General features: G+C 48.2%; 2 protein-coding genes across 2 annotated transcripts in view; both read left to right on the top strand.

Annotated features, from left to right (window-relative positions):
• The window catches only part of LOC139056358 (neprilysin-1-like), a 78,244-nt gene extending 70,530 nt beyond the window's left edge, over positions 1–7,714 (top strand). The window contains exons 20-22 of the mRNA XM_070534532.1: positions 1,846–1,911; positions 2,936–3,108; positions 3,636–7,714. Of these exons, the coding sequence (XP_070390633.1) occupies positions 1,846–1,911; positions 2,936–3,108; positions 3,636–3,735 (339 nt within the window). The 3' untranslated portion in view covers positions 3,736–7,714. The remainder of the gene's footprint in view (positions 1–1,845; positions 1,912–2,935; positions 3,109–3,635) is intronic.
• A 4,631-nt stretch (positions 7,715–12,345) lies between these two features.
• LOC139056356 (alpha-amylase-related protein-like) lies at positions 12,346–25,078 on the top strand. The gene is made up of 8 exons (XM_070534525.1): positions 12,346–14,453; positions 15,014–15,183; positions 16,756–16,945; positions 17,632–18,331; positions 19,103–19,481; positions 21,471–21,792; positions 24,232–24,288; positions 24,835–25,078. Exons 1-7 carry the CDS (start codon positions 14,214–14,216, stop codon positions 24,256–24,258), a joined length of 2,028 nt encoding a protein of 675 aa, XP_070390626.1. The 5' UTR covers positions 12,346–14,213; the 3' UTR covers positions 24,259–24,288; positions 24,835–25,078.
• Positions 25,079–27,389: the final 2,311 nt, after the last annotated feature.

Below are 27,389 nucleotides of genomic sequence, written 5' to 3'. Positions count from 1 at the left end.
GCATAAATAAATACAACTACTTGAAGTAGCCCAAAAACGCATACAGACGTCCACAGTTTTGTTGATGAGTGGAGGACTCAGCTTATTTAAAGCCTATAGAGAATAATAGTATCACCTTGTCATCATAGCAAAGAAAGACGATATACATTCTACTAGCAAAGAAGGCATTGCGTCCATTCAGACGTCCCTCTGACTGAGGAAGTCGTCTTCGCATCACACGATGATGTTTTTTTAGTTATCTTTATTGTATGAATTAGTATGAATCGATATATATCGGAGTGTTGCGATATAATCCTCAGTCAGCATAAATTATGATGTAGCGATGCCTTTTTCACGATTCTATTCATTTCTTATAACCTACCGCTCACGACCGGCCGAACCTGGTGATAATGCAGGCGGATCCTCGCTCGGACCTCTTCACGAAGCCCGAAAAGGAAAATAATTGTATCCTTCGCCCTGTTGTTGTTTACTTGGCTTCCGTAATAACTCGCGCCCCTTATGCAAAAAAAAAACCTTCCCTTAATTACCTCTCCTCCTCGTCTCGTTTAGGACCCACCGCCGCGGCTTTAAAAACGAAGACACAAAGAAAGAGAAAGCTAGATCCTGGGGTTTTAGGTACCAAAACAACGATATGATTATGGGGCACGCCGTAGTGGAGGACGCCGGAATAATTTTGACCACCTGGTTTTTTTTTTCTTCTTTAACGTGCGCCCAATGCATAGTACACGGGCGTTCTTGCATTTCACCGCCATCGAAATGCGGCCGCAGTGGCCGGGATTCAACCCCACGCCCTCGGACTTAGCAGCGCAACGGCAAAGCCACTACGCCACCACGGCTAGTCTCCGCGGCTTCGTGACTAATGACGTTCTGCAGAGAACAAAGTATCGGACTCAATTTGCGGCTGCAGTGACCGCATACCGGTGGTCACGGTATGCGTGCTCCTCTACCAAGCACTGCGTGCACGGTAAAAACACCCGGATGGCCAAAATTATTCCGCATCACTCTACCACGTCGTCTCGTACTGCCCCCGACTTCCTTTTTAATGTTAATTGAATTCTTCCAATCGATCAGTAAATCAATCATTCTCGTTTGCGATTTCATTTCATATTGAATAACTAAAGCTTTGTTCATAATTCCCCTTTCTTTCAAGATAGAGAGAACGTTATTGAAGAGAGTAACGCTTAAAATTATTTAAATATATTATAGGGCTTTTCGTGCCAAAACCACTTTCTGATTATGAGGCTCGTCGTAGTAGGGGACTCCGGACATTTGGGCCACCTGGGGTTCTTTAACGTGCGCCTAAATCTAGTACACGGATGTTTTCGCATGTCCCCCCATGGAAATGCGGCCGCCGGGGCCGGAGAGCAACGGTTGTATCTACTCCTCTACCTTTTTTTTTCTTTTTACTTTCACACGCACTTTGCTGTGATTATGCTCGGATGGTACTTCAAGCTGGGAAAAAGTATCAAAGGCGGCTTTACGCTTTGTATACGAAGACTCCAATGTCTGTAGATCAACTCAAACTTAATTTTCGTTAAAAACTCAACATTGCCATTCAATAGAAAGAAGAGATGGGGGTACAAACAAAAAAGCCCATACAGGGGCTTGGTGGTAGTGTAGTCCATGCAACGTGTCGGAAGCTGCGGATCACGGACAAGGAATAATCCGCAATGAAAGGGAAAATAGGAAACCAGCTGAAGGTATTCTGAAGCCTCGAAGCAAACATTTAAGAAAGAAACTTTCGTGCTTTCTTTAAAACAAATGACCTAGTACAATAGCGAGTTCTCAGTGAGAACAACTGTGATCAAGGTGATCTGATTTACGAATTTGGTGCATTATGTTCAGGTCAACGGTGTAAACACCCAAGGTGAAAACATCGCTGACAATGGAGGCGTCAAGCAAGCGTTCAAAGTAAGCAGTTCTCTTCTCTCTCCTTATTTATTTAATAGGTAGCATGACGGCGGCATTCGTGGTATGTTATTTGTACTAATACCGCAAGACAAAGTGAAACAGACTAACCTAGCTGTAGCATAAAGCCTTTCACAGTAACATTGTGCAAGAGATGTAGCGTATGTAGATGTAAAACAGAAAAGTAAAACAGAAAAGTAAGACGTGCGTGCGAAAGCAAAACTTTCCAATTATTTCCAATTATTCTTATCGACGCTAACCGAAAGCGGCGATGTCCATTCTCATAAATCTATCCAGCATCTTACCACCGCATAAGTAGTTGAAAAGCAGGTAAGGACACTTCCACTAGAAGTACGCGCAGTAATTCAGAAGTAACAGGGAGCCAGAAATACCTATATAACAATTTATGAGCGCAAAATTACGCTTTCAGCACAAGTATGCGCCTCAACACACATAGCAGATGGCGCGAATATGTAAAAGAGTGCCCAGTAGGGCATCGCTGACACCCCAACCAGAACGAGTAACAAATGCGATGACGCAGTGCCCCGTATACTGCAAGTACTGGACAAGGATATTGCCGACACTTCGAAATGTGTTCTTCTTTTCCCTATGCGATCACTGTTTACGCTGCGGTTCCCCACAGAACTTTCTCTTATTCTCTGTAATCTGTCTTGTTCCCTCCTACCCTTTCTGCCGCGTAGGGAGGACCAGACCCGTTGCCAGCTAACCTCCCTACCTTCTTCTATTTGTTCTCTCTCTCTCTCTCTCTCTCTCTCTCTCTCCATCTCTCTCTCCACACTGTTCACAACGTCTTAAGCCTGCGCTCCCGTGTAGGGTAGTCAACCAGACGCGTTACCAGGTGACCTCCCTACCTTCTTTTCTTTGTATTATCTCTCTCTCTCTGTATCTATCTCTCTATCTCTTTCTCCCAACTGTTCACAACGTCAAAATCTGGCTGCGCTATTGTGTTTCCCACATAACTCTTAGTACCGCTCGCGCTGAGCAACGTACTCTGCTTGCTGTCCAGGCGTACAAGAGCAGCGTGAAGCGCTGGGGTCCCGAGCCGCACCTGCCGGGCCTGAACCTGACACACGACCAGCTCTTCTTTCTCACTTACGCCCAGATCTGGTGTGGCACCACAAGGCCAGAGCACGCCGTCAATACCATCCGCACCGGAAACCACAGTCCAGGACGCTTCAGGTATAACGCGACGGTCCTTTTCGGCAGGGGTGTTTGCCTACTTGCACTGACTTATAAGAGCTTAGAAGGCAAGACTGTTCCGGCCAACCATTCAAAAAACAACGTAGCAGCGTGCCTTTCTACTTTGCTTTTGTTTCTTTTTTTGCTTTTCCTCTGTTTTTAGATATTAGTTATACCGTTCGTCCTTGCGAGCCGTTTGCGCTCGCTGGATCTTTTTTCTTGTGGCTTCAGCTGCGACCAGGAACCGCGCACTGAGAAGCCACTGTTCCACTCGTGAATTGGCGTTGCTTTTTCTCTGATCCTATAGGCCGTCCATACTTATGCAAAGAGAAAAGGTACAGAGAGAAGTACGACAGATCGCCCTTATTAACATTCTAGACACTTTCTGAATATATGAATAGAGATTGTAGGATGAAGGGATTGGCGAAACCGCGGTAATCGTAGAAGCCATTCTGCTTTTTTCTGCCGCTGAAGGTCTCTTGGCGCCTATGACGCTACATTTTCTCTTTCGCCTCTCGTTCACGCAGGGTTATCGGCGTGGTGTCCAATTCCGTTGACTTCGCCAGGGCCTACCACTGCAAACCGGACAGTCCCATGAACCCAACGAAGAAATGCGTCGTCTGGTAGAAAAAATAGCATTACGCACCCGGACGGGGCCGAAATCGGCGGATGTTTCATCACTGCAAACAGAACTTTTCCGTCGGGGCTTATTCCGCGGACGCTCGTCGCGTTCCTGACCGGCGCCATCGCGACAAGGATACGTCCTGCGGAAGTTCTGTCCTTAAGTCTACGGCTGTCGAAGCCTTCCCACACACACACACTTGCCCACACTGATCGCTTGCCGAGTCCTCACATCATCGCAACAAAAGTTATGCCCTGCCTCGCCAGGACCATGCAGCGTTCTGAAAGCTCTAGCTGGCTCCAGCCAATCAGCGGCAGAGTTAACAAATCTCTCTTCAAGTAATAACGGTTTCCGATTCACCTCCGCCCGTCTGCCGGCCAGCCCCGGAAAACAAACTGCATGCTTGCGAACAAAGAGGGAACTGCGATAAGCGTGGATAGGCTTGTGCAGAAGGGACTAAAAGTAATATAAGTGGGTTCACGCACGGATTATCGTCGTGCTACATGTGTAGCCTTGTCTTTTGACCAAGCTTGTGCCAGCGAATTCGCATAAATTCTGCTCAGTACTTCCACAGCCCAGCTCGCGCACGTCATAGTTTTCGAGGTGCCGTCACTTTTGCTTGCATCAGCACAGGCACCAGTCCTGCCATATTTCCTTTGAGGCACGTTCTGGAGCATGTATGTAGCCGACTTACGGCACAGTAATAAAGGCGCAGGACTGCTAATGACTAATCTTCCTTGCGCATATCTTTGAACATCCACTCTCTTGAATTCCTGACGCCAGCTACAGCTTTACAAAGCGCTGCATGGTTTTTATGTGGCAGTATATATAGTTGGAAGCGGGGGTTTTGCGGTCGAACAAGGAGCTGTTCCAGATCTCACTCGGTTCCATTCCCCATTTACCGGCCCATACATTCTCGTCGCGGTATCCTTTATATGGTTGCATATTTTCGTATTCAGAGGCAACCGTTACCGGCGACTTCCTCAAGTAATTGTAACAAACGTGCAGGTTTTGATGTTTTGGTTACTTGTCACGAGGAGCACCTCATGCGTAAAATCACCGCCAGGCGTCGTTTATGCCCTTATCAGCACAGTGTTATCCTTCAGTGTTAAAATACGCACTTTTTATAAATCTTACCATACTACGAGTGCGTAGCCACACATCCATCATGACGACTTCGAGTGGTGAAAAGCGCCCGTGAATCACTTGCATCGACGATATCACGACCGCCATCTTGGTGACCCAAATGCATATCAGAAGGCAGCGCTCATGTCTCATCCGCTTATTTATTCAAACAGAGCAGTGGATATTAAACAGGTCATGGGTCCCCATGTGGCCGAATGTGCAAGGTGCCGCATAACAAGACAGTTTCTGGACTTACTGTCGCGGACATATGTGGACTGACACAAGGATAAACTTCTCTGTACACACACAAAAGCAGTAAGAGAGGATCGCATACATGCGCTCGTCACTTCATGTTCACAACTCCAACTTCTGAGCTTGATTGTTGGCAATTCAATTCTGTTGCCTGGTTAGTAATTTTGTCGATCCTTTTCTTAAACGGCAAGTGAATATAAACCTCGTAAAGGTGCCAATGATACCTCACATCTTTATTAAAACGTAGAAAGTGTGAAAATAAGTTGCCCATAGGCAGGTTATCTACAAATCATGATTAGAAGCTAAACATTCCAAAGAAAAGTTCGTGTCCGAAGACGAAGCTAGATACCGGTGAGCCTTCAGACGGCTTGTTTTTTTTTTTTCATTCAATATTTATTTTTTCATATTAGCATGAGTCGGCGTTGCTGCTGGTAACGTAAGTCTGAACGCCATTTCCCTTATTATGTAAAAACTGTTTTGTTGCGATATCCTTTCGACACTTCTGCCATAGTAATACACCTAGTCCGTTAGGGTGAGTTGTGTATACTTCAAAAGTGAGACAGAAGGGAACGCATTGTTCATAGCATTGATTTATTGTCAAGTTTTGCCCTTATACACTTTTCAGCATTCATTCAAGGAAAAAAATTACGTCATGTGTCTTATTATTGACTTATTTCAAGGCGACCTTGTTGTGAACCGCTACTGAACAGCAAATGACAATACTCATTTGCATTATACCAGTATTTCAAAGTTGTTTCTCGTGTTCAAAGAAAATGCAATGCAGAATCTTTGTAAATGTCTGGCCACACAATGGTACGCAAAGAAATCTGTAAAACCGGTCCTAGGCTTTAAAATTGCTCCTACAGAATTGGCTTTGCATACCTTCGGTGGAAAGGGCTTTTTGCTAGCTTTTAGAATGTAGGCATAACATTTTTTCCCTTGGATATAGAACCCCAAACCACGGCACTCATTATTTATGGTGGAATCGCAGACATCACATCATCTTCACGTTATTGAGGTCCATTTCGAGCACGAAAATTGCATCAATATTGACAGGCTGAACGCTATTGACTCAGGAACGCAAAGAAAATTCCTTTATTCTTCTTATTTTGGGGGGAAACGATGGGCAAGACACCATCAGAAGCTACTAGGAAGACACTTCTAGAAGCGTGTTCTGCCATTTAGCTTAACCTAACGTTTCCTTTTTCCAACTACAGTAAAAATCATCAGTGCAGAGGCTACACTCCAGCCCATTCATGTTTGACGCATATCACCGTCTGCTGTGAGATCACTCTCTTGAAAGCTGTCTTTTACGACACCGACTACAGCGTGTTTGTGTGCTTTATGCACTGTTCTGTATGACCATATCGGTGATCTTTTTTCTTGTTACAAAATGTAAAAATGAAAGCAAGAAAAATGTTGACACTTGCATGTTAAAAAAAGAATGTTGTTGGCTGATGTGCATTGTTAAACACCGTTGGTTTCCTTACTGGCCAATGTTTGCGGCCGCCATTTCCTATTTGCCAGAGATCTTTGTTATCCTGACGTGCATGATCTCCGAGAACTGAAAGCATGCAAAGTCGGCGGCCACATTCCCGGAGGTCAGGTAACTTGTATTTTTACATAGTTTTTCAATGTCACCCCATAATAGAACATTTGCTATTTTCCTCTCTCGCTTTATTTCCCATTTGTTGTATTTTCGTGCAGTCACCTCGTCAAATTTGGAAGGCAGTTTGCTTATTTTTGATGCCAAAAAAGTTGCGATCACTCTGTTCTTGTTGCTGTTATCGTCATTAAACCGTCTCTTTGTTTTTGTTATTTAAATATCAGTCAAAATCGTATATGTTATTATGCACGCTGTTAGCCTGTACATCTTTGAAAAGAGAAAAGAATTAAGCCACTAGTTTATGCACGCTTTCACACCACGAAAACAGCAACGTTAGAAACCACACAATTCATTCCCGCTAGTTCCTCCTCTTCATATTTATTATAGTTTTATTGTTCAAATGCTTTAAAGTTTGCGGATGCATTCTCTGCCTCGTTCCTCCTACGCTCATCACAATTAATTTGCGTGCTTGTTACTGGCACAGATCGATGCCAGAAAAATCACTCCTGGTGGCATTTCTTGTGTGGAATGCTCTTTTCAGACGCTTGCAGAGGCGACATATGCTTGCTTAACTTGCATAAAAGTCATCATATCACCCATTATTTGAGCAGTATTTACTTCATTCGTTGCAACGGCATCAGAATGTCGGCGTTGAGCGGTGTTTAAAACTTCGCATTCCCGCACTGTACACATCGATGTCACTTATACTTCCCTTCCCCCCCCCCCTTATATTTGACGTCATATGCTACATAACAGCGCACAGAGCGAGGCTATAGTTACCGCGCAGTGCGAGATGAACGAGGGAGTCATTCCGACAGTCATACATATGTAAAACAGTCATCGTTGTATACTGCAATCATTACCTGTGTACCTGTGGAAGGCACACCTACAGTCATCCGTTCGCTTTACAACACGTGCTGAAAGATTCGTTAAGGAAACCCTGTTTTTTGTATACCTGTTACCTTCTTCACGTGAAAATAAAGCGTTTGATTTGTTGGTTCTTTCTGTTGGTACGTGCTCTTGCAAATAGCCGCTTCTTTCTCCGGCCATCGTCCAGTGAGAAGAGGCCGTGACCTCCTGCATTCAAGCTGTCCAGCTATTCGGACGTTGGCGACTGCTTCTTCCCTCCTCCAGTGACAAACATATGTTTCACTGAGTTCTCGCTAATTTTACGTCAGTGAAGACGAGACTGTATTTAAGAATATTCAGAAAGTATGAGAGCTCAAAGGCCATAGATTGCGTGAACATGTCAAGTAAACAACATACTTGTGCGAGTATACTGCATTCATCTGAACAGTATGTAACTTTAAGCGTATTTTTGCCGCTAGAAGAAGCACGTCTTCTGTGGAATACAAGCTGCCCGTCTCTCTGCTTTTCAGGACTTTGCACTGCTCTTGTGGGGTCTGCCGCCCCACCTTTCACGGTGATGTACGTGCAACATCCCGAGGCCCCTTCCGGTTCCGCTTCATCAGCGGGAATCGCTTCGAGGAAGCGAGAAAATACACCTAGCTGCAACGATGACACTGAGCTGCACTCCGAATCAGCTGACGAGTCATCGCAAGACGGTTTTGAACTTGTCTTGCACCGCGCAAAGCCAAGCGAAGGATCGTCAATGCATCTTCAGTGTCAAGTTCGCTCACCGTAAAAAAATGCGCTTCAACGATGGCCTCACACCATCCTGCTTGTGCCACGGAACTCGGCTGACGATCTGCGCGTTCTCAACAGACAAGCACTGACCTTGTTTCTTGAGAACACTTTTCCAAACGAGATCAAGGACGTGAGACTAAACACACAGAAAAACATCTTCGCCATCGACGTGGTGACCACGAGTGCGCTGAGCCCTCGCCAGCGTGTAACGCAGCTGGACAACATAAGGATTGGTCCAGCGGACGATACCACCATCGCAGGGGTCATTCATTACACTGACACTGAGATCCCCGATGCCGACCTTCTGGTGCACATAAAACCAGCGAGTGAGAACAATGTTATTGTGCACGTCGGTCGTCCTTGTGAGACACCTTGTGTGAAATTAACATTCAAGGGTGACAGCCTTCCCCCCTACGTGAAGGTTGCCCATTTGCGCCACCCGGTTCGACCGTTTGTTCCAAAACCGCTGCAATGTTTTAATTGCCAGAGGGTTGGCCATGTGAAGGGCGTTTGGACAAATTCTGCCATGTGTCCCCGATGCGCCGAGCTCCACTCAGAACAAGACTGCAGTGCGACTGTATTGAAGTGCTCTCACTGTCAAGGAGCTCATAGTGCTTCTTCCAAAGACTGCCCGAAGATTAGGAAAGAATTTTGTGTGCTCAAACAAATGGTTAGTGACAATTCATCCCCCAAGTACGCCGCTGGAACAGTGCGAAATAGACGACGTCGTCGTAGACGGTCCTCACGTAGGAGTGCGACTGCTTCGAAAAATGCGTTACCTCTAGAAGTAACGATGTCACCTGCAGTTCCCAGCGCAGCAAACGTTGATGCTGGACGGCAGAAAACTACGAAACGTCCCTCTTCAAACCAATGGCCATCGCTTCCAAGTACACAACCTATAGAAGAGCAACAGCAGGTGCCGCATCCAGTAAAGCAAGCTACTGCGTCAGATGAGGTGTGAAATGTAGATCAGCAAGTGGTATCGCTACTGCGATCCTTAATGAGTGTCATTCGCGTGTTGCTGAGCAACATGCACACAACGTCAGCCAGAAGTGCACTGCAAGTCCGGTGCTGGCAGCCCTTGAGTAAACCATGGCTTCCCAGCAACTATCTTGTCGGGAGGAGGTCCGAAAAACCGCAGTTTTCTAGTGCAATCCCCGCGGACTCCGATCTCGCATCGACGATTTCCGATGATTCGTGTACGCCAGCAAGCTTCCAGTCAACATCATCCGCGAGCCGAACTTACCAAATTCAATCAGGCTACCCTGCTATGAATCATTTACGTCGCCAACTATTCATGAAATCAGAAAGGTTATGGTGTTTATTCGCCGTAACCTCACTTACATTCTTCAGCCTGAACCACCTCAAGACGATAACCAATACGTATGCTTAACAGTAAAGAAGAAAAAACACCGTTACTGTTGTGTTGTGTGTGCCTACGTATCACCATCAAGTAAATTTGATTACAAAAGATTACGAGACATCCTGTCAATGTCTCCTGCTCCATGTATTATCATCAGGGACTACAGCGCTGATCATACACTCTGGGGAAGTACGAAAATCAACGCGAAAGGCAGAGACTTCTCATCTTTCACCTCCGACAGCGAACTCTGGCTTTTAGATGACGGCAGTCCTACATTTCTACGCGGCTCCACATATAGCAGCTGTCTTGACTTGGTCTTAGTCTCACTAAGTCCCCTCAGGCGTACTGTGTGGTTTACGGATATCGGAAACGCACGGGAGTGCCCATATTCCCATGTATGTCAAGATCAGAAGACTGTCCTCTTCCAACTCAAGTAAAACAATGCAAAGAGCGGACTGGCCCAAATTACAGTCTGTTATGGAAGACCTCTATCAGGGTAATTTACTACATAATTTGGAAGATACAGTCAAGAGCACTGTGAAAGACAACACGCGTACTTTAATGCGCTCTTAGAAATTCACTGAATTTGATATAAAATTATAGAACGTACGTCTTCACCAGGACCTCACGGAATTTCTTACAGAGCTCTGTGTCATCTGGGAGAGCGGGCGGTATCCGCACATCGTGAGGTTATACCATCTTGCTTCACTCCTGCCGTGAGACCTTCGACTCCTGCTTGGTGCCTCATTTGGCCAAAGACCAACCTGACAATACCTGACGTCCAGAAAAAAAAAGATATGACATCGCCGGCCCTTGGAGAGATTACCTTACTCCTATTTTATGAGAAGTACTGGTATTACACCCACATATACACCGCCGGCTCCGCCGTGCCGAAGAGCTTGTAGATGTCGCGTGCATGTGTTTACGAGATGCACTTGCGTAAGCACAAGTAAACACATGTCTACAACAGGAACTTCTATGAGAAACGTCGCGCGGTGGAGGAGAGGCCCCGACTTTCGACGCTACACTATGCGAGCGAGTCCGACTCTCCTCGCACAGTCTAAACTTGCCGAACCGCCGTCGCTGGCTGTAGTACCGGCCACTGGGCGCGTTCGGCATGAACGCGGCGGAACGCGGACGGAACGCGGACGGGCGTCGGCGGTAGCTCGGTCCCATCTTTCGGTGCGTTGCCTCGTTGATGCTGCTACAAGCTCTACCGCAGTTGTCCACCACTATCAAGTTCAAAACATATAATTTGACAACGTCGATGGCAGCAGAACTCACAGTGCTTCGAGTCGCACTATGCATTATTAATGACGAACCAACAAAGTCGATTTTCTGCGACTCGAAGACGGCACTGGAGTGTTTATTGGCAGCCTTACGGCGCGGTCCGCATGAACGGTGAGTTTCCAGACTGAGAAAGGACATGAAATAATTTTTCAGTGGCTAGCAAGTCACTGTGCTATCGTCGGCAATGGACGTGCCGATCAAGCTGCTCGTTCCGCCCATGTAGAAGACGACCGCCTATCGATCCCGCTGTCTAGGACAAATGCTGCGAGGATGCTCCGCCTACTTGCACGCCAATGCACTAACTACATCAGAGTCGAATGAACCACAGTTTATGCACGCTCATTCATGCACCCTGGATCTAACCTTAAGCCTCCAAGTTGCATCAAGACTTCCTCGAAGAAACGCGGCCCTTTTGTGTATGTAGACAATGGTTGGGCGTCGCGTTTACCAATGCCTATGGGTTCCGCATAGGAATGGCCGACACCGCAGCTTGTGCCGTTTGCGGCGACGCGGAAACAATTTATCATGTTCTTTGCCAGTACCCGCGGCACAGTGTGCAGAGGTAATCGCTTTCTGTTGTGCTGAACCAGTTGGACGACCAGCCTCTGTCGGAAGAAATAATTTTGAAACATCGACGCGACTTAACATCGCATCAAAAGGCCGTGCAAGCGCTGCTGCACTTCTTGAGATCGACCGGCCTGTGTGGACGCCTGTGATTGGAACGCCTTTTCTGTTACCTGCATTTTTTTTCCCTCTTGCTCTTTGTCGTCTTTACAGCCCCTATTTCTTCCATCCCAGTGCAGGGTAGCAAACCAGGATCCCGCCTCCGGTTAACCTCCCTGCCTTTCCTCTCTCTCTCTCTCTCTTGCCCCCAGCTATAGCAAAAAATTGACACTGATTCAGTGATATTGGCCCTTCTGTCGTCACAGACAACCAAAAGCACCAGTGAAGGGCGTTTCAGATACATCGAGCTGACATTAAAATCCAGGATACCATGTTAACACCCATCTTACTGCAAAACGTATCATGTCTGTGTTTAGGAAATGAAGAGTTCTTTTCTCTTCTAGTACTAGAAACGTGCTGAGAAAGTTACTTTCTTCACGCATCGGAGATGCGGTCTTTCTAATCTAACCATATTAGTCATGCAAACAATTTTTTTTTTTTACGTTCGTGACAAGCCCGCTGATGTAAAGGAACCGACCTGCAAAGCTACAAGAGAGAGAGAGAGGGAGGAATATAAGGAAGGCAGGGATGTTAACCAGTCAAGAGTCTGGTTGTCTACCCTACGCTGGGGTAAGGGAGAAGGGGAAGAGAGAGAAGGGAAAGAGAGAGAAGGTATAGAGACGTACACGCACAGTACTTGAGTTAAAGCGGCTCGCGCAAACCACATGTTCACTGCCTTCTGAGCCGATGATAGACGGTGCTTTAGTACTTTCTGTTCACTCAGAGGACGATCATCTAATTTCCTCAATGTGTTGGACAAAGACCGTCTTTGTGCTTGAAATTGAGGACAGTGGCACAATAAGTGGTCAGTGTTCTCCTCGCATCGGCAAACATCACATACAGGACTATCAGCCATTCCCATTAGTGCTGCATAGGCATTCGTGAAGGCAAGACCAAGCCCCAACCGAAACAGAAGAGAGGCTTCGCGTCGGTGCAGTACGGCCGGAGGTCCGAGTTGCAGTGAAGGGTTTTTTAGTCTGCGCAGCCGTGTGCGCCTTGTATGTGCGGTATTCCACTCTGCACCCGAAGCTGCCTTCGGGCATGAAGATGATATAGTCGTAATCTCTTTTAAAGCAATCAGCCAAATTTCAGCTGCAATTACCCCTATCTGTTGGACTTCGTCGCCGTCGGCACCCAGTCAGTGCCGAACGAATTCAGCATTCGCCCTCAGAACCCCGGCATACACGAAGACGTAAGTAAATAAACGCAATCGCAGGGTGCGATTGATGTTTCCTGCGACCCCAAGCGTGTATACGGGTCGGCACATATTTCGAGCACGTCGTCCTTCTCTGTGGCAACGGGAGCGTCAAAAAACGGCACGCCGCCGAAGGACGGCCGAGCTTCCGGCCTTTCTTCGGCGACGGCTGGCGGCGGCGTCGGCGTCGATGCTCGCACAGCACCGAGTTCACGCGTGCCGGCCCAACCGAGCGCCCCTGTACGCCTCTCTCCTCACACCTCCGCCACACCTGGCGATGTGCGTATATACACGTCCGATAAGATAAACCGGCGGCGGCATCAGTCCACTGAGATGATATAGCGCGCGCCGCGGCCATCTTATTTATTCGTTATCGCGAGTGTGCGTCCTGTGCTTGGGCATCTGTGAGCTTTTTCCGAGGTGGGTGCACCGTATGCACGAAGCCCCTGCGACGGATGGACCACTTGCGTGCTTGACGACGGCCTCCCGTGTGATCCGAGTGACAGAAACACCTCTTCTGACCGACGGCATACTGCACGGGTTTCGAAGACTTTTCGTCGCCTGACCTGTTTTGTGCGGTGCCTTTTGCCAGCCGTGTGTATTGGGGCGTTAACGCCGGCGACGTGTCGACGTTGCTCCTAGGCGGAACTGAACGCGACCTGAACCCACGCTACTTCTAACACAACGACACTGTGTGGAACAGTATACACGTGGTATCCATGCCTGTTGTACTGTGCAGTGTCGAGGACGTAGTAGCACCGGAGTGAACTGCAGGCAACGTAGGAGGGGATTCGTCGGCGTCACGCTCGGCGAAGAAACTTGTTCCTGGAGGTGCTTGCTCTATATAAATATCATACCGAGTGGTTATGTCTTGAACGGCTGTTCGCAAGCGTGTGAAGCTATGTGGCATGTTGCGTGCGCACGCTGTATGTTTGATCTGCGCTTCTAAGCAAAATTACGCAGCGTGTTCAGCAGCGTTAGGATGAATGAAACATGTCATGCAAGCAGCTTGACAACCATTGTTTGATTAACGCACGCCTTAACTTTCTTTAAGCGAACGAAAACTGACCCAAAGATGCGCTTCGGCGAAGCACTTTTGTGCGGTTCTGCTTGAACACGTTGGCATAAACACAGAGTGCCGACGTCTGCGTGTTCTGGAGTGCTGTTCGACGCTTCAACTGGAGGTGCATCCCGCTTCGCAAACAACGCATCCTCCAGCAATTTTTCGCTTCTCGTCGTTATACTCTTGTGCGAATCCGTTTGAACGCGTGCCAAAGAAGACATGCCTCCGTTAAAGTGGTACAGGCCGACGGTATTGTCAAGACAATGGATTACGGCGTGGTTGGTGGTGATAGCTTGTTGCCTGTCCGGTAATGCAGTGTGCGCTGCTGAGCGCAGCTTTCAAGACCCGGGTTTTTTGGGCGACCGCACTACAATAGTGGAGCTTTTCGAATGGGCCTGGCCCGATGTCGCCCAGGAGTGCGTCGATTTTCTCGGTCCGTTCGGCTACGGAGCAGTGCAGGTACGTAAAAGTGTATTGCACGCATTTAGCGGGAGAACAGCTTTACGTGCATTGGACGAAACATCTGGGTCGGTAAATGAAAGAAACCATTCTGTTAATGGGAAGCTTTGTCTCGAGATCAGCTTAGATTCCGGTACATCATAAGCAGGAATGTTCTCATTATGCAACTGTTGCGACTGATTTGAAAAACATTCGTTGATTTGAAAGACGCCATTAAATTCTAGTGATCGTCGATCAGAAGCTATTTTCATTAGTTTTCTTTATTTTTATTAATTGCTCAAGATTGGAAAGCATAATGAAGAAATTGAAGTATCAAGTTTGCTATCAACTTCGTACTGATGAATGTTTCGCAACTCTGCAAGACGCATTTATTATACTGCCTAAAGCGGTAAAATGTATTAATTACTTGCCCAAACAGGACAGCTGCTTTGTTTACAAAAGTTTCGTAACATTTCGTTTCACACACTATGCCCGCGTATAAGAGCCGCAGTAACGTATCAACTTTGCCTGTTTTCGGAGCTCTAGTGATTCGGTCTATAGAATTATGTTACCGCTGTCAGGTGTCCCCGCCAAGCGAGAACGCCATGTTGCTCTACACGACCCCTGGCGGAGTGAGCGTGAGGTCCTGGTACGAGCGCTACGAGCCCGTCAGCTACCACATCACATCGCCTAGCGGCGACCTGCAAGAGTTCGCCGACATGGTGCGCCGGTGCAACGAGAGCCACGTAAGGTATGCCAGAGTGTTTGTTGCCAAACAGCTGCATGCACGAGTGGCCGGATGACGTGAATGGAGCACATTTTATTTTCCTATTTGCTTCAAATGTGAGCAGCTTCCGACAAAGAACACTTAGTAGCAATGAACACGGACGCACGAACAAAAACCGCTTAACAAAGAGAGAGAGAGAGAAAAAATTAGGTGAAAGGCGGAGATGTCAACCAGATTAACTGTCCGATTGAATGAAATACTCTGCACAGTTGACCATTGTGAAAAGTTGAAATTAAGCCAGAGTGAATTGTTTATCCCTCAAAGAACGTACCTTAGGTAGTCGTTTTTTGTTTTGTTTTGTTTTTGTTTTTGTTTTTAATGCGATAGCATCGTACAGGACAATTAATCATCGGCTTTCATCCGTGATGATGCACAACTCTCAGAAGGCTCATCCCGAAGGAGGTTTACTTAAATGCATTGAGGGAATGGGTAGGGTAGGGTGGGTGATTCTGATACTAGTGCACGATATATGTCAAGCGCTGTAAGCGACACAGACACCAAGAATAACAAAATAAGTGTGTGCTTTTATTCACGAGCCTTAACCATTGAGCTGCGGTTGTGCTGTCGCGTTGCTGATGGACTACTGACTGCAGGGCGTAATAACCACTGTAGTGGAAACATATATGATTTGATTCACCATGAGCAGATATAATCAGTGTAATAGCTCACGTATGAGGTCTAATAGCTCACGGATAACCGTCGGAGTAGGAGAAAGTTCAGGTGGATGTCAACGGACTATTCACTGAATGGCAGATCCCCATAATCCTATCACATTACGCACACCAAGTTGTAACATAAACACCTGTATTTTTTGTAAGAATTGAAACACATATCTTCAAACAATACAGGGAATGTTACGACAAAGTTCTGAGATCAGGTCTTCTCGACCGAAGCGTAGTGATGAGCATAAGTCGTAGGCGTGCATATTCATGGAGTGGGGTATACGACAACTTCACGCCAGCAGTGCGCCCACCCATTTCACGGCGACTATTCTGGCCAATCTTCACAGGCTGCCAAATGTCTCAAACGGATCCACTCTCCGCAGCACCTGATCAGCGCTTGGGTCCGAACAGAGGGAATGATCAAATATCACGCTATCTGGAGCCGATAAGTTCAAGTGAACACATTGCATTGCTCGGCATTGCCTTTCTCGGATATCATTGCATTCCAGATGCAACTCGCAAACTCCTCTTAAACGATGCGCAGATAAATTACTTTTCTAAAGAGTACTTGATGAGAACACAGTTGGCGCATACTTAAATACATAAAAGGTGACAACGGACGCCATGGAAGCAAATGACGAAGTACTTGCGTTCTCTGCTTTCCTTCTTTTTCTGTATGTGTCTGTTGTCGCGCCTCATTGATTAGTTTGTGATGGGTCGTTGTGCAGAGTAAACTTCGACTGTCGGTTGCTGTCATTTCCTAAGGTTTTGTTGTCCTCTCCTTTCTGTTGCGTCCGTGACCCTCCTTCGGCATGAACAGCCGACAAGCTGGTGCCAAGACTATTGTACAATGTACATACGATCATTGTGACAGGGTATTCGTGGACGTGGTGCTGAACCACATGACCTCAAACATCGGCAAGGGCCATGGTTACGACGGAACCGAGTTCAACTCGGACATCTTCGCCTATGACGGCGTCCCGTACAGCGCCAGCGACTTCCACTCGCACGCCGACTGCGGCACCGCCAGCGGCAAGATTGAGGACTACTCCAACGAAGTACAGGTACGCTCAGCAGCGGGACCTGAATACGAGACGTGAAGTAGTGTACACATGCACGCAAATTCACTTAACGCGAGGGGGTCCTTAATTCGTGACACGTATTCGTGTCAGGTACGCTACAGTGCTTTCTTACTGACGCTCACTCATTCCGCCTGATGTTCCTGGGAATTCACGCAAGCGTCTACTTATTTTCGTGTAAAGTCTTTTGACAATCGCTTTCAATATTATAAGAAGGACCATTAACCAAGTCAATCGTCCAAATAGTTTGACTTGCACATAATTTATTTGACTCAAATGAGGAATATTCGTATACGTCTTGTTTACAAGTCAGTTATAACAGTAGTTTTGCTTGTAAACATCGCAATACAGGCAGCACACATATGCAAAATACATTGCAAGGCAATCAAATACGAACAACTGCTATCCACTTTTCCTTTTTTTTTCATTTATCTACAATATAAATTCAGCAATCGCTGGTTCCTCTGTGAGATCACCACAATTTCACAAATTTCATAAATAATTACGATAAAGTTTGCACTTTACGTGTACTTTACTTACGTGTACGTGTTGTCCTTTACGTGTACCACGCCCCGGCCTTCCTCACACACTGGTTATGCGCAGCTGCCGCCTCAGGAGGATTAACACAAGCAATGACTGAGTTTTCTACTTCACCTTCACATTTTTTTCAGGTGCGCAACTGCAAGTTCCGTGATCGCGCAGACCTGAACCACAGGCTTGAGGGAGTGCGCTCCAAAATCACCGACTACCTCAAGCAGCTGCTGTCGCTTGGCGTGAGCGGCTTCAGGATCGACGGTGCAGACTACATGTGGCCAGAAGACCTGGAGGTCATATACAGCCGACTGAAGGAACCGGGTGTGGAGAAGATGGAGTTCTATGAGGCTGAAGATGCCTCAGATGGCTTGATGGAGACCCTATCAGAGAGTGCCTCGGAAACACTTCCGGAGGCTCCTTCAGAGACTCCTTCAGTGACTCCTTCCGAAGCACCCTCGGAGACTCCCTCAGACACTCCCTCAGACACTCCTTCGGACACTCCCTCAGAAACTCCCTCAGAAACTCCCTCAAATACTCCCTCGGAGACTCCTTCAGACACTCCTACAGATATTTCATCGGATTCCCCCTCTGACCCACCCTCAGATACTCCTGGCGTGACCGCAGAAAGGACAACGGTGCACACACACACTTCCTCGAACGTGAGAAAGCGAGACACGACAGTGCACCAGGGTGGTGAAACAGTTACCCCTCCGCGGTTTGCTTCGCATTTTGATGGCCCGTTTATTTATCACGAGATGTCGACACTCAACCTGCCCTGGACGAAGGAGTACGAAAGGATAGGAGCTGTCACGAATGCCACGTTCTTCAACACGTACGGTGAGCATACTTAGAATGCACCGAGTGACGGTGCGATCAGATGACTTACAAGTCTTCCTCTTGCCTTCGGTTGATGAAGGAGCAGCAACGGTTCGCGATATTTCCCTAAAAGGCACATTGTAATGGCCGAGCAACCTTCGTAAATGAAAACGCTTATCGTTTCACTCTAATGCTCATTTGTTTACGCATTTTTATGCCCTCCCTGCGTATTTAATATGTTATAGATTACACTTCTGAGGTGAGTTGTGAGTGATCTACGTGGAAAACCTGCTTTAAGTGTTACTTGCACAAATATCGCGTTGTGGTGCGCGATGCTTGCGGAACCTACTCCGAGTTCTACTTACTATGAAACTTCACTACAGACTAGTTCGCTTACCAACAGTCTTTCGAAGATGCGAGCGGTGAATTCGAGCCTGATGATAGATGTAAAATCAGACAACTGTAGTAAAGGCGAAGCACCAGCCCACACAAACGTAAACACTGCAGTTTGGTCCTGTAATCTCAGAGAGTGAAGGCATTCCCCACTGTCATTTGAGCGGATGAAACTTTTGTTTCGAACTCGTTACCTCTAAGTCGGATTCATCAAAAGCGATGTTCAGGAATGTTGTTTCGAGCATGTTGATAACATTCAATATGTTACAGTTGTGATTGTTGCCCATCTTAAAAGGGGGCGGCAGCTTATGCAATGTGCATCGGGTTTGCTCCCGCTCTTTACGTAAAGAGCACGAAATACATGCGTACTGCTGTTACGAACTGCCTCGCATGCCGCAGCCAACGCCCTGCATAAGGTGCGAGGAAGCCAGCTAAAGGACCTGCGACCCTTCATCATGGAAGCACAAGATGCCGGTCATGCTGCCCAGGTGATTTACGTGGACAACCACGAGACGCAGCGCGGCGTAGACGTGTTCAACGCTGTGGGCGACGTGGTTTCGTACCAGGACCGTAAGCGACACGTTCTGGCCACCGTGCTCATGCTGGCGCAGCCGTGTGGCGTGCCGCGAGTGATGAGCAGCTACGCGCTCGACAGGAAGTTCGACACGTACGTGCCGCCCAAGGTGCTGGGCCCGCCCTTCGACCACCTGTTCAACACCGAGCCAGTGCTCATGAAGGAGAACTTCGAGTGCTACAACGGCTGGATATGCGAACACAGGTGCCACTCCCATTGTTTGCTCATTTCTTCGCCTTTCACACCATGCCGCGGGCAAGTGCAATGAGGCGCTTAATGAGTCGCTTTTTCTTGAAACGCTCATCTCTACCCAACTCTCGTTCTGAGCTCATGAAGGGTTTCTCGACCTGGTTTACTACGAGATATACGCACTGATCTTTTGATCTCCAAACGGCGACCTTATGCCAACGAGATGACCACAGTGATGTTGTACAATTCTTATAGTTAACTGCCCCGGGATCACAAAAAAACTCCAGCACAGCTCGCAGTCGCAAGTAGTGTTCTTCTCCGTTTTGTGTTGTGAAAGTTTGACTTTCTCTTCGCTTCTCCGTCTTCCTTCGTTGCAAAGCAAGTCCGCGCCAGTTGTGAAACGAATGATTAAATGATAAGGTGAATACGCATACTTTCACTCAACTAAAGCTGCGCGTAGTCGCGTAATGTTGCGCAAATAAAGTTACACGTATAGTTTCCCGCACTGAGCAGCTTCGCCACTCTAGCATTTGCTCAGACGAGTACGACAGTGCGGGCGCTCCGGTACAGAGAGTTGTGTAACACGCTCAGGAAGTGCCCCATATACTAGAACAAAGTCACTCTCTTGTATCGTAACATACGCAGTCTGCCACGATCGAGCAAGAAATGATCACACGCATGCACGCAATGGGGGACATTCAAGCTACGTATATATAGTAAACAAAAATATGAGAATGCGCAGCCCAAATCTCAGTCCCGAGGGAGCCCCAAGTGCTTCTCGGCCTTGGAATCGGTTTGCCAACCCAGTTCTGACGCCACTTTGGGGCAGCTGTCCTGCGACGCGGATTGTACAGAATCCATATCCGGCATTCACGTTTCTTTGGTATGCGTATACATGCACTCGGTCTGAACCCTGCGTTCCGCATTGCGATGCAAGCGCTTTGCAGTTCCAGGAACGCGAACCTCGCAGCGATGCTGTGAAACGCTGAGACGGCTCGGCATTTTCCACTATGCACGCTCGCGCTGCGTGCTCGCTTCGCGTGATGAAAACGCTGACGCCGAGCTCTAGCCGCATTCCGAAGCGTCGTGGCTGAGATTCCACGCTGCCCCTCGCCGTAGTTTCGAGCCGCGATACGGAGACACTTGACTGCGCACACTCGAAGGGCGGCTCACTCGGGAGCTATTAAGTTTCCCAGTATTCTGTGAGGAATTACGGTGATAACTGCTATAAGTTACAACAATTACTACTAGGCTGTCTAGTACATTCAACATTAAGGGGGAAATATTAACTGGAGCAAAAGTATGCACGGTGCCACAAGCCCATGTAAGTCAGGAACTCACACATGGCGAGGCGAGGCCAGCGCTACAGCATATCAAATAAGGATCAGTGATTACCAGAGACACTACATTTGATATTTGGCGGAAATAGCATACGAAACGGCACATGCACACGAGACACGAGCGCTGGCTTACCGCTAAGCATAATGGGCACACGAGAGGAAGCCACGAGGAAAGGTCGTACCTGTGGAAAGGTATTTTGTCAGCTCCACCAGCAGCTCGAGTAAATCAGAAAGTAACATGACAGTGTCGCGAGCTCCGAAGCACAAGCGTGTTTCATCAGTGGAGGACTACACACTTAGTGATGAGTGACTCATCAGAAAGGGCAACTGTCTCCGAACATTTTCTTGATTCTATAGAAGTTTGCAGTCCTGTTGAAAATGGTGCAGAACGCACGAAGAGAGGACAGGTAATTAGTATTCCGACGACATTGGTTTGCACATTACGACTGTTTGGTCGCGCACCGCCAACCAATCTTCATCCCCACGCAAACGTTTAGTAAACTGTTGCCACTGAGCCTGCATGCCAAACACACACCACTGAGTGACATGTAGAGTGACACGTAGAGTGACACGTAGCGTGGCACGTATGCTCTAATTTCGGCGTGTCTCAAATATTGCGGCGCTTACTTCTCCGCACAGTACAGTAAACAACGGCGCGTTTCAGGTGGCTGCCCATTCGCAACATGGTGCGCTTCCGCAACTCGGTGGCCGCCGCGGCCGCCGTCAACTGGTGGGACGACGACGAAGACGCCGTGGCGTTCGCGCGCCTCCGCCGCGGTTTCGTGCTCGTCAACAACGGCCGTTCGGTGGCGCGCGGCCTGTTCAACACCACCCTGCCGGCGGGTTACTACTGCGACGTGCTGAGCGGCTCCCGCCACGACGCGCGCACTTGCTCGGGCCACGTGGTGCGCGTGCGCCACGACGGTTTCGCCGAGCTGAGCGTCGACCCGTCAGCCCAGGTGCCCGCCGTCGCCATACACATACAGGCGAGTAGTGCCACCGCACTGTATGTTACAGGCGGTGTTTTACGCTTTACCGGCCACAGCGGCAATTCCAGGGTAATCGCTACGCTCTTAATACGCTCCATAAATCAAGTAGAACATACTGTGAAACGTATTCCCCTTAGTCGAACCTTCGTGGAACGAGGTTAAGACTATATTCTAGGCGCGTACGCTACAGTCAATGTCAAAACATTAGAAGCCACTCTGCGAGAGGAAAGAACGCTGTTCCCGAGCCTTCTTGTGCCTCACGCGTGTAACATTGTCTAGCGCTACAACGCTCTGTACAGCGAAAAGCACCGGCCTTTCTTTGCAGCAAATGAAGTTGCACGCAGATCCGAGCGCACAGAGAGCGATGACCTGGTCACGCAACCAGTGGTTTAGTAACATTCGACAAAGGGCTACGGCCGCGTTGTACGAGAGAGCGAGCTGCCTGATAACGATAATGATGATGAAAAGGAAGAAAGGAAAGGTAGGGAGGTCAACCGGACTCATGTCCGATTTGCTACCCTACACAGGGGAAGCGGTTTAAGGGAAGAAAAGAAAGGAGCGGGAGGGAAGAAGGTACTATCAGTGTGAGTACATGCGGATGTCCATAACTTCACGCCTGCAATCGGTGACCAAGGCCAGTCGCTTTCAGACACGTAGCAGTGGCCGCGTCGCTTTGTAAGCCTACGACGCGTGGGACCGAGGTCCGAGAATCACAGCCTCTGAAATTGGCCTGTTATCTAATCGGCTTAACACCCTCTGAAGAACTGATGACAAAAGTGACTATACATGCGTGTAAGGCACAACAAACCCCTGACCTGAACTCCTAGAAGTGATGCAGTGGCCAGAAATTCATGCGGATTTGCGGCGGTGGATGGGTTCCGAATTCGGCATCGGACGCGAACTTTCGAAGACGTTCGTCCATCGAAAGCCGTGAGGACCTCCGCCGCAGGCCGTGCATGTAGCGCACAACTTTGCGTTTGCAAGCTTTCAGTAGGACATAAAGCGGCTAGAACGACGCCTCCTGCGGAAAGACTTTGGCCGCTCGCATGACGTGTGCAAGAAGGCGTGGTATAAGTAAGAGAAACGCGCAGAAAGTTAACGGAAGTACGCACAAACAAACGCATCTACGAGAGTAGGCTTATGTCGCAGATCATGCAGAGAGCATTTCTTCTCATAGCTTATTTTGGAGGAAAATTAAGTAAACCTTCGTTAAGTAAAGAAGATTTAGGCTGCTTGTAGACTATCTACGAATAGCTTACAATCTGCTTTCGCTTTATCAAATATATGTTTTTTTTTCTTTTCTCAATAAATAAACACAAAGCAGTAGGTAAGTGCGTTCATAGATGGACGTGGTGTCGTATAGACTGCCTATAGACTAGTAGTCTCATATGCCCTTACAATACTTATATTGTATACAGGTTACTTGTAAGAATATCAACTATCAACTCAATATCAATATCAACTAGCATAGGGACCTTATCTAAAAATTATGGGTGCGCAAATATTCAAAATTTTAAGTACGTATCGAATGGTTTCTGCTATTCGGTACGTATTAGATTTGAAAATTTACTATTCGAAGTTGTCAAATATTCGCTTCTCTCGCATGCATAAAGGATAGAAACACTTATTCCACTCTCGAGGGAGGCAGAGCGATAGATGCGCGGACTGTTTCGAATGATTACGCGGCATGATATCTGCGGTTGTGGCAAATGGGCACCAGTTTCTTAACGAATACACGGGGCAGCTAACTTCTTCCCTGTAATTTCTATAGTCATTCAACAGAATGGCTGGTCTTCAGGCAGCCTATATAGGAGTTTGTTCCTGTTCATTATATGGGTGGTCTCACCACGCTTAAAACCCTTCAAACCACGTGCAGTGCTGCAGTATAAGGCTGCTCTCCTTTAGGGCTAACACAACACCGCACATGCATCTGCCAGAATGTCGTTCCCCTGTTTCATTGTTGTCGTTACCATGGTGCTCCAGCTAACTGAAACCAATTGTTTGTCTTTCACAAGCTCCTCAGAAACCCTGAAGTCTAACTGCGAAGGGTATAGCGCGTTAATGTATGTGCGTCTGATGTTATTTTTAATGCGATAGCATTATAGGTGGGCTTCACCGAGTTTGGGGGTATCATCGCGTGGCATAAAAAACGTTTGAGACACAGTGTCTCTAAAGCGCTAGCTGTCACTAGGAAAGAATACGATAAACTATCACGTGACGCTCGAGCCAGCCGTTTCAAAAGGCGACTTTGGTACGAGAGAAGCATGCGTGCCATCGTGGCTCAATGGTTAGAGCATTGGGCAGCAGTGCTCGAAGGCAGAGCTGCCCTGTCTATAAACGTGCACCAGTTCGCGTTCAGAGTTATTGCGGAGAATGTGAAAAGCTGCGGCGGGTGGTTACAATTTATTCAGAACGCAACCGGTCTTTTATTCACAGGACAGAGTCTTCCCTGATTACTTCTAGTCGGCGCAGAAGCCCCGGTCACAAAAATGCGTAAGTACGCCTATCATAATGAATTCTATAACTCAAATCACGTGTTTTTATCATGTCACTGACCTCAGCTACTGATCGATAGTTGCGAGTTATTGACATGCCTGTGATCGCAGGCAAGTGCCTAAAAAAAGCATGGCGGGAAAATAATTTAGAAAGGAATATGTGCTCTGGTCTCTGAGTGACCAGAGGTTATAGTCAGATGCAGGATGTAGTCAAAGGGCAACCGCCTCAAGAGCGGTTGCCATTCCCAGTTCTACTGCACTTTGTGTTCTAGTTTTCAGTGTGCGTGTAAACCAGAACAAACGGGCACTTCTAGACTACACAGCCGGTGAGGCCATAATTTCTTTTTCTTTCTTTTTTTCTCGAGAGAGCGAAGAGGAAAATCAGAACACCTAAACGACATAATACAAACGCCTCTAATCGATCAAAAAATAAGCTGTCCACTTGTGCAGCCGCACAGACGAACACATTGTTATCTGAACGGACGCGGTCAACTCTAAGCTGTCCCAACACGTAACCACATCTTTCTCCCAAACTCTCTTCCAGGTCTCTGCGGCGGGCAAGCACAGTCCGTGAATGAGAAGAACGGGCTTTGATAAGCGACCTTGTACTTGGCCTTCTCGGTTCCCGCATAGTATCGCGCACCATAGTCGTGAAAAAAAAAATACGGACAGAAAGAAGGAAAAGCACGACACAGCTCAGTTTGCTATGTCCACATCTCGAGTCTTCGACCCCAAAATAAACGCACCGTGCCGACACCCAAACACCTCCTTGACCCGGCTCGTTCTTCTTCCCGCGTGTGTGCCTGTGTGTGCGCGCGGAAAACACCGGCCGACCTCGGCCACCGGACCGGACAAGACCGTTTAGTTTCTGAGCCCTTGCGCGAAACCCTCCTGAAGAGGGCCACCAAAGCAGGGGAGAAGGCAGCGTACACGATGAGGGCAGCTGGGAGGGAGGGAGCTTGCGGTGAGGCCTTGCGGGGTATATAGTTTAGGCCAAAGGCCTGGATCGATCGGAGATGGTGGAAGGAATATACGAGAAGGGCATAAGTCGCGTTGTTTTGATCGAAGAGTTTACACAACACCTTAGCTGCCCCCAGTCTATTCGACCCTCGATCCGGCGTTGTTGTCTCGCCTTCTTCAAGGTTTCGGGCTCTCCGCGGGCTCGCATGCGTCTACGTGCTTAAATTCCGTCACCCCGCGTGACGTCGGTCAGGGTCATGAAGTGTTTGTTTCCGGGCGGGCGGCATCCAAAGGACGCAGACGAGGGTGTCGCGGTGTCCTGTTGTACGTGTTATGCGTTTTCTAGTTTTATTATTTTTGTTATTCCTCTTTTCGCTGCTGTCTCGCGTATAGCAACCTACGCGGCTGCTTCCTCAGCTCATTTGTATCGCGTCACAAATCGCTCGCGAATATGAAGAAAGCGGCGGGTGGCGATGAAAGCTCTCTGAATGCGAGGCCCGTGAAGGGGATTAAACGCCTTGAATGACTCGAACCCGAGGGCTGCGGTCCACCCGCGGTCTTGAGGGTCTCGGAACGCTTTGCGCTGAGCCCCGACCGGAGCAGGACGTCCCGACGTGAAGGAAGCTGGTGGTTTTCCTTCCGCGCTGAGCGGCCATTGTGGGCACCGCACTGTTTCCTGCGGGAGCCGTACGGGACGAGGTGTCCCAGTTGTGAAGCCATGCACGCGGAAGGAAGCCGCCAAATGCCGCAGCGCGCGTTCGCCCCGTGCGGAACAGGAACTCGGCTCCCGATTTTAATCCGGCAGCTGTGTTTGCGCTTTAATTACCTCGACTCGTTGGGCATCCCTTCTAGGGACATGTATCTTTCCGCGATATGGCGTCGATATAGACGAGATCGAAAAGAACGAGACGCGTCGCTCTTATCCGCATTTGAGATTCATTGCGTCACTTTCAATTCGTCGGCTAAATGTATAGACTGAGAGTTTCATAGAAGTTACTGTGATATGTAACTTCCAACTGCATTCAGCGGCGTTATCGTGGGTCGTTAAGTGTGTACACGGTAATTATACTTACCACTGCTCGGTGGCGACAGTGAAATGTATTTGTAATTTTGAAGGAACGAAGATCCCTCTAGCGGTTTTTAACCTCTGAATATGTGGGCCCTTTGTCCTTGCCTCCAACTCAAAGCACAGCGCATAGAAACTACCGATGCGCGTGGCCATTTCTTACCCTAAATTTTACCTTTCTTGTGCTTCCTAAACAGACGACCGACAAGCCAACAATATATCAGCAGAGAACCGTTGAACGCTAACATTCACTCACGCACGCACAGAAAAACACGAGTAGCAAGCGAAGCGCAGCGTCGAGCTGGCGTGACCCGAACCGATATGTGGCGAATATCAGAATGGCATGCCAGAAAAAAAAGGAAAATATTCGAATTAAGCAAGGTCACCGCTATCCGGGACGGTAAGCCTATAACGGAGCCGACTTAACCTTCGGAACCAAAATAAATTTGGAAATACACTGCCACCATGCACTACACGGATAGCTGCTAAACCGACGGGCATTTAGAAAACGAAAATTTGCATATTACCGCCCCCATCATTCGTTGAGAGCGCCATTAAGCAATAACAAAGGACTCGAGAAAACATGCCGCCGCCACACGGGATGACTCCTCTTTCGGGCGCGATCGCTTCGAGGTCACTCCGATCTCAGTTGGATACACTGCAAGGGAAATTCACGACACCACGCCGCATATACCATCATTTCTCGCCGCGTTCCGAGGCGAACCGCAGAACACGAAAACGGAAAGCAGCGCGAGGGTATAGGTGGGACGCGGCATGGCCCGGGCGCGGGTTGCGGGTCAGGGGCATCGACGGAGAGAGGCACGACGGTTTTATCCCGTTCGTCTCCCGAGCACGCGGGGTGCGCGCGACGATATCTTTCTCGTTTGTTATGTAAACGCGGAGGCGGTCGCCCCCGCTGCGCGGTGAAGACGTCCGCTCGAACGACTTCACTGAATGGAAGCGTCGGCGTCACGGCGGCGCCCTGAAATATTTTGACAGCAGAAAGGGGGCGGGCGGGCGAGCGAGCGACGCCCGAACACCCTTTGGTTCGACCGAGGCTGTTGCGTTACCTT

The sequence above is a fragment of the Dermacentor albipictus genome, chromosome 2 (genome assembly GCF_038994185.2).
Source record: "Dermacentor albipictus isolate Rhodes 1998 colony chromosome 2, USDA_Dalb.pri_finalv2, whole genome shotgun sequence".
In the NCBI taxonomy this organism is placed as follows: Eukaryota; Metazoa; Arthropoda; class Arachnida; order Ixodida; family Ixodidae; genus Dermacentor; species Dermacentor albipictus.
The sequence above is the reverse complement of the archived record's forward strand: the minus strand, read 5'-3'. Positions and strand labels throughout refer to the sequence as shown.

Coding starts and splice junctions, on each gene's coding strand:
- LOC139056356 (XM_070534525.1), top strand. CDS start 14,214: ATGCCTCCGTTAAAGTGGTACAGGCCGACGGTATTGTCAAGACAATGG. Junction 14,454..15,013: donor TCGGCTACGGAGCAGTGCAG/GTACGTAAAAGT, acceptor TACCGCTGTCAG/GTGTCCCCGCCAAGCGAGAA. Junction 15,184..16,755: donor TGCAACGAGAGCCACGTAAG/GTATGCCAGAGT, acceptor TCATTGTGACAG/GGTATTCGTGGACGTGGTGC.